We start from the raw sequence: 13,926 nt of genomic DNA on the forward strand, positions 1-13,926 counted from the left end.
CCCCCCCCCCCCCCCTTGCGCACGGGCCTGATTATAATGAAAGTATATAAATACCTATGATACATTTTTCAATAGAGATTTGGTGTTGAAACAAATCTCCTTCCATGAGATATAAACTAATAAATAACAATTTAAACAATTCCCCGAAATTGTTTTAAGAGAATATGAACTCGCCTTTCACTATTGGGCCTTAAAAAATTCTTGATAGGTTTAATCAATTAAGTACCTATAGGATATAACTTTAAAAATATACAATTTTTTGAAAATGGAAGCAAAATTAAAATGTATGTCTTGTTATTATCAATAGTAGCCAGTAGGTATGTGTTTAGCAACTAATAATCTGTATTCAGGTCTTCTGTATTATTTATAATTAATTTAAGAATATTTTCTAGCATAAAAATTATGATATAGATTAAAAGTAAGTAAAATATGGAGTATATAAAATCAACATTTTTTTATAAATGTAGAGAGGTACTTTTTACAGTAACTATAACTCTGTATATCTACTATAACTGTGTTTACTATTGTACGGTATAGGAAATTTGCTCTCAACAGTTCCAATTTTTTATATTCTTTTGATAGATAGTTATTAATGTATAATGTAATTATAATTACAATGTACAATTATAATGTATAGGCATCATTTTACATATAATGATTTAATTTTGGTGAAAAATGTTAGTCCAAAATCTAAATAAAAAAATATATACTATTGCGAACAGTGTTATCAGGTATCTATCACTTATCATTAAGAAATATTAAATTGAAAATTATTTTTATTTTGATTAAAGTAGGTTTTAAACATTTTTATTTATCTATTTATTATTACAGCAACGGAAAATACGGGTAATAAAATGTAATAATAAAGTGAAAAATATTTGTCACTTCTCCTCAAATCGTTAGAATTCGTTCAGAATGACCAGGTGAATTATAAATTGATAATTTTTGAGGTGACTTTTAATAATCGTATGTGCGATGTACCAATATAATGTAATATTATATATTATGCATTGCATTACGCGCAGTGCGTGCTGAACACGCCATCACGAACGTGTTTTGTACTTTTGTAGTTTTGTGTATACCATCCATGGAACGGTATGTATTACGCATTTAAAATATTATAGTAATACCATTGTACTGTATACGGGCGGGCCGACGGGGCGCTGGCATCGTTGACACGATTCAAAATAATTTTAAATCAGAAATCTCAACGGCCATATTTCCCTTTCCCGCATCGGAACGAGTCGTAGTCGTCGACGGTCGCCGCCGCTTTGTCGATGGGTGGGCGCGGGGTGGTGGGGCCGAGGCCGTACCACATCTACCGACGCGACGACGGCTTACCTCCACGGCGGGACGGTTACAAAACGACCGTTGCCCTGTATCCCCACCAGAAAAATATTGTTGTTTACGCTGCGGCGGCGCACTAACAACGTCGACGAGATAGCAGGACGTTATATTCAAACGCGAAAAACGCTAGAAAAGTGGAAACCCGCGCTTTTTATTGTTTCGTTTCCGTGTCCAGCCGAACACGCTCCGCCGACGTCCGGTCGATCGTTTTGGTTTGTTTTTTTCGACAACACCGCCGCAGAAAATCTTCCCGGGCCGAGTTTCGCTGTTTTTTGTTCACCTGCGCGTTTTCAAATCTTGCGAGTTGTGACCATCCCAGCCGGGCCGTCACGGTTGGAACTGCAACTGTTGTTCTCAAGTGATACACCATGGACGACTTTACAGAGGTAAATCATTGGCATGTAATGGTTACGTATACGATTATTATACAACAGCCGATAGACGTATTACCATACCACTATTATGGGCACCGTGTGAAGGATTCAGTAAGCGTCGCACTGCCGCGTACGGCATCCGTCTTTAATAGAAAATCATTTTTAAATAATGCCTATTGTTTACGGAATGTTTAATTAATTTTAAGCATGTGTAGGTATTTACTTTGGTATTTACATTTGTATTAGGACCAAAAAAATTCATAATAACTCATGTGGTATTAAAAAGAGAAAACAATGTTCACATGTATTTGATACTCGAGTTTGATTTCACTTTAAAATTACTTAACATTTAGTCTATATGAATTACCTATCTAGGTACCTGTGTAGGTATTAAAAAAAAAATTTTAAATCTTTAAAACACTGGTTTGCAACAATAACAGACCTCGTACACTCATTCTGAGGAACTTTTTTCAATTTTCTGTCTATATTTTTAGTTTGATTTATATGTAGGTATTGTAACTGGTAAAACATGTTAATAAGTGTATAGGTACATTTTTAAAATCATTATACCTTACTAGATTTAAATTTGTTGAGGTGATTTGGATCAACTTTTGAAATACAGAAATTATTTCATAGAGTTTAGAAAATCGTTAGTTATTAGTGTTAAATCACTTAATGCTAACCTAACTTAATAAATAACCTAACCTAACCTTAACAAAGCTCAGAAGTTACTGTCATTAATCATTATTATCTTTTTCTCAGTTAAAAATAGGACAGCCATTGTCGGAACGTCTCATTGATGACCGCAAAAAATGATTGTTTCTCTTATTGGAATTAGTTTTAAGCAATTATTGGTAACTTGATGTGGTTAAATACTAATTATGCAATTGTTTTTGCCATTAATTTAGTTTTGTTTGTTATTATGCCTAATAATAAGATGGTAATATAGGTATATATGATGATATTATTATGCCACATTTAGGTAGGTATATTTAGCTACACTTAATGAGACACTAATGACAAGTACCTACTCACCTAAATATTTTATTTGATCATTATTAACTGTTATTATTTATTACTAGGGCTCGGATTGAAATGCCCTAAAAATATCAGAAAAATGCATGAATGACCTAAAAACTCTATAAAATACATTAGGTATTTGTTAAAAAAATTCAAATTATTATTAAACAATTTAATTACACTTGCATTACACTGTACAATAAGTGCTCCTTCAAACTTTCAATTATTAAGTGTGTCATACACCACCTTCATTATTACATTTTTTAATAAAAAAGCTGCTATGTTCAAGCCTAAAAAAAGTGATGACACTCATTGTTCATCAAATATAATACTTCATACGACTTTCCAGTGGTTTCAAAATCAAATTTCAATTATCTCGTATTAATTGTTTTTCCTGGTTAGAATATTAAAATCTCTTTGGATAGTAATGTAATAAAAGTAACGAGTTCTGTAACAACATGATTTTGTTACATAATTTTTTTAGAATTATTTCCTACTAATAAAATTGTTCTATAGTAAAAAAGTTGTAGTTTCGAGTTATGTAGTACATATTGTGAATTCAACAAAAAACTTAAAAAATATGTCTATACTTACCTAATGCATGTATTAGGTATACCTATCTAATATTTAATAGATTTTAACTCTCCATAATTAGTTTTCAATCGTTTTGTCATGTCTAATTGCACCATAAATTACGAGTACAGCTAATTTGTTGTTTCTATTAAATAGGTACACAATATGGAATATGAAAATATGAATATTTAGCTTGGACTGTTATTAGGTATTAATTTTGTATACAATCCATGTTGTTTCCTTTCTTTATAAAATTACTTATTAACTATTTAACTATACGTCTATACCTAAGCACTATTAACACTTAGCTAGTAGGCATATAAATTAAGTACATATAATTTATTTTTCTTTATCATCTATTATTTATTTATAGTACACTTGAGCTTAGAGCTGTACGGAAGCTGCCCAATTTTAAAATTCTATTACTATATTTACAACTTACATAAGAATATAAGGTACTTTTCTGTTATCCCTACTACCGTGAGTCTCCATTCTGTTATCTCGACTACCACGCCAGTGCTGCTACTGCAATTCGCTCGATTACCTGTTGCCGACAGTTGTTGTATTTCGTTACTGTATTTATTAATTTTCAAATAATTATGAATCTGTGGAATTTACCGAACAGTGAAAAAGATGCGATTGCATTTTTTCAAGAGAAGGCTTACTTCCGGGGCACAGTGAATGCAAAAACGGTCATAAAAAAAATTTGAAAAAAAGAAATTTTTTGGAATGCAACGTCAAGACGTATCAGCATAAAACCAATATGTGTGTGGGTAATTGGTTTGAAAATAGTCGTCTGTCTTTTTTAACAATACTCCGATTTATATATTGTTTGAGTGCAGAATTGACCTCCCTTAAATTTTGTGAAAAGCATTTGGATATGAGTTATTGTACGGTTGTTGATTGGAATAATTACATGCTTGAATAATTATTCAACTGCTGTGATAATTTTAGAATTTGTAATTTGACGTTTTGTGATAATTTTGATGACGTTGTACTAATATACATTATTATATAAATGACAATTCATGTGTTTTATGTATTAAAATATAGAACTATCTGGATATTACTTTAGTAGTCGAGATAACAGAATTGAGTGGTTGCGGTAGTCGTGGCATCAAGCGGTAGTAGGGATAACAGAAAAGTACCGAATATAACATTGTTTTTCTTGTAGGTGCTTAGTAATTACATATAAATACCTAATAAAACTAAATATTTTTATTGAAGCGTTATTAATTAGTAGCTAAATATCCAGGCTTCGCCCTTATGTAGTTTTTTTTTTGTGGCAAATCCTATGTAGCTTATATTTTGGTTATTACACTGTATAAGTGTATATCAATTTGAGTGCATCTCAGTTTTAGAGTACCTAGTTTATGTACAAATCCATAGTGGATTTCTAGTTATGTTACTTGTAGAATGACAATTGATAAGACATTTAAAAACAAAAATTATTTTTTTTGCAACGAGCAAGTACCTAACATTCCATTCCAATTTTATTTGAGTAACGAGTAAAGTTATTTCATAATGACTTCTTAAAAGTAACTAATCCAACACTGGTAATAACTAATATGTAACTAATACGATACCCAAATAAAATTTAAAATATTGCTTGCGAGTTGTGGTTTAAATGTTTAAAATGTTTAAAATGTTTAAAATGTTTGAATATATTTTATTATGTTTAAATAGTGTGATGGTTCTACAATATAATTAAGTTTTTATATTTTAGAGTTGAGACTTAAACATTTATTTAATAATATGTTTAGTTTTTAAATAAAATAATGAATTAACATTCACATTAAAAAATAACTATACATTAGTTCTATTGTATGTATAATGTATATTGTCATATTCTAAATTTTGATTGTGTTTCTAGCGCATGTTGGAAAGGACACAAAGGCGTCAAGAACTACTTGCATCCACATTGTCCCAGGTATCTCAACCAGTACTACCGCCTTCATCAAGCATTATGGAACCCTCACCAGCAATTCAGCAATCACTTTCACCACCTTCACGTCGTCAACGACGTACTCGCCTCGCTGAACTTGCCAGCCAGGTGGATCAATGGTTGTCAGATGATCAGGACTTTAAACAAAATGAAAATATTTCCAATCCCACGGTAAATATATCAAAAGTTATAATAGTAAATTGTATATAAAGTACAGTCATTGATTTTTGATTAGATAGATGTTCCTTCATCTCATGTTTTATCATTATTTTTACAATAATTTTATTTATATTGTTATTTTTTTGTTTATTATAAAACCAATGTTACAGCTAATGCAATATTTATAATAGTACTTGTATACCTAAAATTATGTACACAGTAAATTTGTAATTTATACTTAGATGCATTTGATATACATTAGTAGAAGTATTACTGATGTAAACTGTATTTTTAAATTTTTTATTTAGAAGACAGTGCAAAGTAACGAAAGCCAAAATGAATCTAAAAAATTGATAATTGTGTCTCCACAACATACTATTACAAAAGATATAATTAAGGTAATACTATAAGGTTATCAATAGTAAGATTACATTGGAAGATACGTATTACTTGCATTGCATCACTACATTGCTATAATTAGATACAGTTGTCACTCGATAATTCAAACCTCCATAATTTGGCAAACTCCATTAATCGATCTAAATGTTTGATCCCCTCTATAATTAGGAGAAAATATATGTATTTTGGTCCCTTCAATAATTTAAAATGTCTGTTGTTGGAAAACACTACAATTCAAATTTTGGGACAGAACCTCTATAATTCAAATTTCTATTTCGATATTTTTAAGATTATGTATGCACATATAAATAATCTATTTGAATTTACTATTAGTTATCAAACTAATATCAACCATGATAAAATATTATCGTACTTTATTACTACCTAACCTACCCTAATCTAGACTTAAATTGCATCGTTTTACCAAAGTAAACCTTTGCAATGGGTAAAGGTCAGACTGAATATGGGTCCCGTAAAATATAAATGTTTGTCATTCGTCAAAAAAAAAGTGATCGGTCGTTAAAGCTGGTAAAAAAAACCCCTTTAAATCAAATTTTTAGCTCAGTTCTCTAAATTTTGAATTATCGAATGGCTTCTATATAATGTTATTTAAAATTATAATAAAAGTTTATTTTGATATTTTTGCTTTCTAGACTAATGAGAATAAATCAGCTGGTATACAGCAACCAAAATCACTGCAGTATAGTAATAAACTGAGGCAATTACGCCAGCAGCAGCAGTCAGATAATGAATCTCTGCCTCAAAAACATTCACCAAATCCCACAGCTACTACATTGACAGTTGCACAACGTCGAGCATTATTTGAGCCAAACAATGCTACTCAACAGCAGAGTAAAAAACCAATTACCACTACTACTGTAACCATATCTCTGACCAAAACTACTCCTGCCACTGTCGTTACTAAAACTCCAACAACTGTTGACAATGAAGCAACTGAAGAATCTGTAGTAGATGTTATTAAAACGCCACCACGTCCTATTCCTTGTAGTGCATCTACTCCACCTTCAAGACGTGGCACTAGACCTAGGACAAGCTTTGGTGCTGCCGCAGCCTCAAATAATTTCACTGAACCGCAACGCTCTGTATGGACTCCACCGTGTATAAAAAATGTTCTTCTAAAAAAGAAATTGATCAACGAACTGGAAGACGATGAAAAAATGCCTGATAATAGCTCAAAAGACACAGTGGGAAAGAGAAGTCCTTTTGATAAATATAATCCAGGTACAATAATAATTGTATACTAATCTAACCTTATATAAACAACTCAGTATTACACTTGTTTTTCTTCGGTTGATCCTTTTGTCAATTGACAGATAATCCTCATCCACAAGAAGTTGGTAAACATCAAATTAAAGTATTTATTGATCCACTGATGATGAACCTGTATAATACTGGCTTAAGATAATATTAATACTATACTCACGCCCACACATTACTATTTTCATGTATTATTGCAAAAAACTACCTTCGAATTATTTTGAACACCATAATATGGTAAACCTTGCATCTTGCTTTTAACAACATTTGAGGTATTATTAGACTTAAATTTAAAAAGCATTAATAGTATGTTTTGTGTATTTTAAAGTAAAAAAATATTATTTGTAAAGATTCATGTTATTAATGATCCCGCTTCTTTTTTGTTTTACAGGTTGTATAAAATACAAGCCAGCTTCACCATCTTCCAATTTATATCCAGATCTTTCTTTGATAGCAAATGATGACCATGAAATCGAAACTTCAATGACTCCATTGGAGGTCCAATCTATGGCATGCAAAGTAATGGTGTTGGTTTTTTTTATTAAATGCATATATTATATTTATAATTTCTATAATCAATGTGTACAGAGACGCAGCAATGGAAGCAGTGCTTTAAACACTTCTACTGCATCTTCTGAATCTGTACCTGAAGAAAGCGATGATGCTGATATTTTGGGTGCTAAACGCTATCGGTGTCAGCAGAAAGAAAACAACCCAGACACAATTGACGTAACTGCACTTCAAGAGGTTATTATTGGGATATATCTGTATATCATTTATACTCATATTAACTAATGATTTTATATACGTTTATAGGAAACTACTCAATCCACTCCTGTTACAGGGTTTAATACTACCCCTGGTGGCGGCCATTGCTCTATGCTATCAAGCCATGCAGGTAGTCCACTGTCTCAGGCTTGTTCTAGTTTTATATTCCAGCGTGGCAATGAAAGTCTTTATGGTAACAAAAGTTTTTCTACCTCATTGGAGCAAAGACAAGGTTTAGAAGATCAGCAATTCAATGTACGGGCCAATCAATTACCTGAATCACGGCTCATTGACAAATACTTTGAGTTTGTGAACTCTGATGGAGAAGAAGAAGCAGCGGAACTTATTCCCAATAATGTCTTATCGCCTGATCGGTTAGGTCCTCGTGGCCGACTCCAGTTTGACAACAGCAAACATATTGTTGACAATGTTGAACATAACAATAGCAGTGGGAGCAGCAGCAGTAGCAATAGTGTTAAGCCAGCACTTGTACACACAGTTAGCACATACCGTAAACAACAGCAACAGCTCCGATTAAATGGCGCAAATTCTTCTAGCAAGGTATCTGTCGTGCATTGTTTCTATTATTCACTTTGTTATTATTTTAAATCATATTATCTTAGGTTAGTAATAAATTATTAATGTTGATCTTAATTTACTACTTGTCTTTTATTTCTTATACAAGGTTTAATAGAAAGACCTAACAAATGAAATAACTTGTTTTAATCAACATTCAAACTTTTATATTTATATATGCTTTGTATAGTATTATTATTTATATACATTTATATTTTCTTTTTAGTACATAATTTTATTTTTTATTACCTAGTGAACATAATCAATTTTAATTATATTAAATTGTTTTGGAGTAAATCAAAGTAACAAATTTTGATGGTAAATCGTTTATTTAAGTTGAGTAGTCAATCTTTTGTTATTTTTAAAAATAATCTTTCTGGGAATTTCCTGAAATAAGATTATTTCTTAAATTATTCATTATCTGTATAGTTTTCTTAATTTTTGTCATATATTGAACTAATTTCAATTTTTCAATTTTGTGAGTCAGGTCTGTCTATTACTCCCTGTATATATGATGATCCTGAACTTATGTGTATAATTTTCTTTAGCAACAAATGAGAATTCCAGAACGTGTAAATGAAGAGCAGGATGAAGATACCGACGAAGAAGAGATGCATTTACAAGAGCTAGAAAAAGTAGCAGCACGGGCTAGAGACTTAGAACGAACGGTAGTGCCAGAGCAAGACCGCATTATTGAACAAGCCACCCAAGCTTTGAATATTTGCGATGTATACAGGCAAAAAAATACCCTTCGCCCAGTGATTTCTCATCAATTTTCCCCAGAGCATGTTCATGCTGAACGACTTTTGTTGATAGCAGGTAAATACCATAGTCATTACAAGTTTAATGTTCAAAAGTTTATATACTTCGAGTGGAAAAATTCATAGGATGCTTTACACAATATAATTATCTAAATATACCAGAAATGTGCAATAGTTATTTTTTATAAATACTTACTACCTAAAATAAATTGTATTATAAGAAATGTTATAACTATAAAATAATAAATATAAGGTTTTTATAATATTTTTGAACATTTTATCTACAAGTAACTAACAACTATTGAACTCATAATTTTTCTAGCTATTGCAATCTTAACTTTAAAACCGGTACTACGTTTCAATCTATACATTTTAATTTTTTTAAATGGACCATGATATATTAAGCTGGTTAATTCTGATGATGTATTGTGAATTTTTTAATAACAATCAACATCCTTATTTTTGTTAATGTTGTTTTTATTAATTTATAAAAAAATTGGTAGAAACTGGTTTTTATGCTTTTAATTTTGTATTATTTATAGGCTTGAGACGAACAGACGCAGTTCGTGAGGCACAACGGCTTCGGGTTGAGCGCACATTGTTACCAGGTGGCATCATGGGGGAAAGGTCCACTTACTTAAACACTCATGGTGATGGAAAGACTCTTGTTATTCAGAGTCTGCGTGTTCCCATATTGTCATCCTTAAACAGTGGTGGAAACCACAATAAGATTAAACATAATTCAGGCGAAGGATTAGAAAACCTTACCAGATGGCCTGGAGGGTATAGGTATTTTGTGTGTGCCATCCGAGCCGTGGCTACGGTTCACCGGCCTCCAGTGACTGCTGCTTCCCGACCGGCTGATGCGGTTGAAGAATTAGTGCTCCGATTCTCCAATGATGCTGCCACCTGTCAGAACAAGGATGAAATAAATTATGGATATGTTGAATTCATTACTAAAAAAAGAGTCAAAAACTCTGGTAGCCGAAAGTGTGCAGGTCCAACCGAAGCGGAGGGTGCTCCTATAATGATCCATGGATTAGATGACAGAGGATGGAAAATCACAGTTGAGCTATATGGTGTATCCCCAACGGGTATTGGGGAGAATGACCTTCACAATGGCGGTAATAATGTCAAGGAACACGATACCCACGAAAATAGGAGTGTATTGGTCAGTATTTTGTTGCAGACAATGTTGGTATTGTGTATTTAAATTAAAAAAATTCAATTAATCCGATAATTTATAAGTTATAAATATCGTAGAAATTTGTTACAGCGAATTTTGAGGGCCATCAAGTTTTTCTCATTATAACCTGTAGCTAATATTATATAAATAAACCAATGTTTATTGTAACTGGTTAGAAGCCGGAAAAGTAAAAATACGGATGATTTTATTTTCCTTATAGTTGAGATTATAAATATTATTTACTACTGTTAAATATTAATTATAATTGAAGGAAGATTTAATACTATACTTATGAATACATATTACTCAAACATAATTCAATACATATAAATTATTTATACATTTGAATTTAAATTCTTAAAATAATCTTTGCTTCATGGAGTATTAAGTGTTAACCGAAGTTTCTAATAAAAACTATGCTTATATCTCATCATCTGTAACATCATATAGCAGCTTTAGAGATTTATGGTACAGATCTAATATCGTCTAGCTCATCAATATTATTAACTGGTTCAACTGAATATGTGCTTATTCTAGGATCTATCGGTTTGTCCGTTCTAACCAATGCTCGCTGTTACAATTTCTACTGTAGTAGTATACCATATTTCTGTAGGTACTCTCCGAATTAATTGTAGTTTATATCTATGCAATACTGAAATGTTTTAAATAATTTTACACAGTACCGATAGATGCTATTTGAATTATTGCTTGTATAAATACTTTTCTATTATTTTAATATATATTTTTATCTTTTAAACAGGACAAGTTATGGTCTACAGTCACTACCCCCAGTAAGGAATCCAAAAAACACCATGGCTCAACTGCAACAACCTGTATTGAATCACCAGGTGGACCAATGGCTGTACGAAACACAGTATTCCGACAACTTGGTTACTTTGTATTTTCTGATGGCCAGGTGGACCGCAAGCAGTTTACTTTGAATAAGGTTTTTACTGTCTTAGTCTATGATAATTTATCTATTGATCTAATTTTGTTACTTTATGCGCAGGTGCATCAATCTGGTTCAAGCAGTTCAAGGGCTACTTCAAATGCTGCTGCAGAAGAAACGGTGCGCGTCCGCATGTGCCTTCTGGAGGAAGGAGAGCAATATGAAGATGACTTAGGTGGTATACATTTGGACAACAAATCTTCGGAAACAAATACATATGCCTCTGGTGGTAGTAAGGCAGTTCGGGCACAAAAAACACTGACATTTCCATCTGAGTGTAAACGATTGGAAGGATTTTTAACACTTTTTGACGATCATGAGTTGCGTTCACACAATTTTGTAAGGGAGTCTCAGTGGCAACGTCGTGCGGACATTGGTAGTGGGCCAAAAGGTGGCACCACTTCTTGGCGTCGTCTTTGGTTTCGGGCTGAAATAATTGATGGAAATCAACAAAAATCTATTAATATCAATGATGAATCACAAGAACAGCAAAATGACAACAATTTAAAGCAGCAAACTATAGTGTTGCGTTATTGGATGTACCCTGAGTATGCTGAACAAGAACGAGAGGTACTAATAATAATATATTCATTAAGAGGATCGTAGCTACATATTTTTCATGCATTTCATACATTAAACGGTGGTAAATTACACATACTTCACCATATCCAATTTTAATTTCTAATGTGTGTATAAATTCTTTGATAAATTATCCAAGCTCTTAAAGAAATTGATTTCCTTATTTCAATTTTAAAGAATCTTAAAATTAAGTTATTACTTAATAAATTCCGTGAAATAATTGCATTATATTTATATTTATTTTAGGAATTAAAATGGAAAAATTGATTTCTAAATAGCCTAAATAACAATCAAACTTTATTAAGTATGTTTAATTTACTACCACTTTTAATAGTTCTTATAACTGCAAAAGAGTTCATTTCATTTTCTGCAACCTATGAACCTAACCTTGGCATATACGTGTACTTGCGAGAATTAATAGCAATAAAGAATTACATACTTATGTTCATATCTTATAGATTGCCTAAATCTTACTCCTTAAAACATCCTATGCTTCAGCCCCCTTTAAATATATGTAAAATAATGTTGCTATTGTTATTGCTAATTTCGAGATTATATTAATATATATTTTTTTGTATCATTTATAAAAGAAAATTTACTGAAGTTTGAAAAATATAAAACCAATAGATTTTCGAACAGTTGACAAATTGTAGATTCTGATTATAAAAATTAAAAATAATAAATTGAAAAACCATCATTTTTATAGCTAAAAAAATAATTTCATATTTTAAAAAATTTAGTAAGATCCAATGTGCAAGAATTGTAAAGGAGATATTTCTTTAAACTATAACATCATTTTTTAAAAAAATGATCTATAATTTACACTGTCACTTGCTTGCACCCAGGTACATTTTTTGTATTAATTGTGGCACTCCCTTAAATTTTAAATCAATTTTTTACTTTAATTTTCTTATTTTAAAAACAACAATAAGGTAATTGTGAAGTGAATTGTCTTGGTTTTTTTTTTTTTTAGAAGTTCTAGAATTTACCTTACAGTTGTGATAAATATTAATATATTACGTTTTTTTTACAGCCATTAGGTAGTATAGACTTGAACTGCTGTCTACCGACACCGCCACTTGAGGAGAAAGTTACAACTACTATCTCAGGTCAGCAGCAAAAACATAAGCAGAAGCCAATCCCTGCAGCTCCTGCACTTCCAGACCTATGCACCCGACCAAACACTCTGCGTTTGATTTTGTATAATGCTGGTGCTGCATGTGATAGCATCAATAGTGAAAATAATGATGATGACAAAACTCATGAAGTACTGCTACTTGCTGCTGATACAGCAGATGAAAGGCGTGAATGGTGTGAAACGGTAAATGCAGCAGTGAATGCTATTAATGAGCACCGTGAACAGATCAGGTTAGTTTTGGCTACTCAATTGAAGAATAAACAATACAATAATGAAAAGGAACAACAACAACTCCGACATCAAATTGAACAACGTACTGGTGCTTGGCCGACTACGCCAGGTGGTACACGCCAATATAGCAGTAAAAAAAAGAAGTTCTACAAATAATCGATAACTTCAAAATGTATACCTCAAATTTTTTATAGCTCATTTTATTTGAGGTATCTTATTATTCATTATATATTATTATTATTATTATTATTATTATTATTATTATTATTTCGTTTATTTTTTTTATAATACAATTCAATGTTACGTGTAAGAAGTTATATTTGAATTTTTAAAATTCAACTCTTCATAATATATTTTTAATTGTAGTAATTGAATTATAGTTTTCAATGCAAGATAAGTAAAAAAAACATTATTTTTAAAATTTTTTTTTTCAATTATTTTTTGTTTTATAAATATAATAACTATGACTATGTTGCATGTTATTACATCATAATTTATTAGTACACAAATCTTGGTAATTTGTTATTATATGTTCTTGCGAATTATTAATATTATTTACATGTATTTGAAGCTTATTGTAAGAAGTGAAAATTTACTCCTATCTTATTTTATTTACATTAAACACAATGATTAATTTGAATGT

General features: G+C 31.2%; 1 protein-coding gene across 2 annotated transcripts; it reads left to right on the forward strand.

The window, feature by feature from the left end:
- The first annotated feature begins 1,368 nt into the window (after positions 1–1,368).
- On the forward strand, positions 1,369–13,550 carry LOC111032987. 2 transcript variants are annotated; one of them, XM_022313501.1, is made up of 12 exons: positions 1,369–1,733; positions 5,188–5,430; positions 5,730–5,816; positions 6,471–7,059; positions 7,487–7,614; positions 7,684–7,842; positions 7,912–8,424; positions 8,988–9,258; positions 9,743–10,371; positions 11,147–11,332; positions 11,396–11,905; positions 12,948–13,550. In XM_022313501.1, the coding sequence occupies exons 1-12, from the start codon at positions 1,716–1,718 to the stop codon at positions 13,437–13,439; spliced, it is 3,825 nt and encodes a 1,274-aa protein (XP_022169193.1). In that variant the 5' UTR covers positions 1,369–1,715; the 3' UTR covers positions 13,440–13,550. The 2 variants fall into 2 exon arrangements, with proteins under 2 accessions (XP_022169193.1, XP_022169192.1); XM_022313500.1 differs by having other exon boundaries at positions 1,370–1,733; positions 5,727–5,816.
- Positions 13,551–13,926: the final 376 nt, after the last annotated feature.

Source organism: Myzus persicae, unplaced genomic scaffold, assembly GCF_001856785.1.
Source record: "Myzus persicae strain clone G006 unplaced genomic scaffold, MPER_G0061.0, whole genome shotgun sequence".
Lineage (NCBI taxonomy): Eukaryota > Metazoa > Arthropoda > Insecta > Hemiptera > Aphididae > Myzus > Myzus persicae.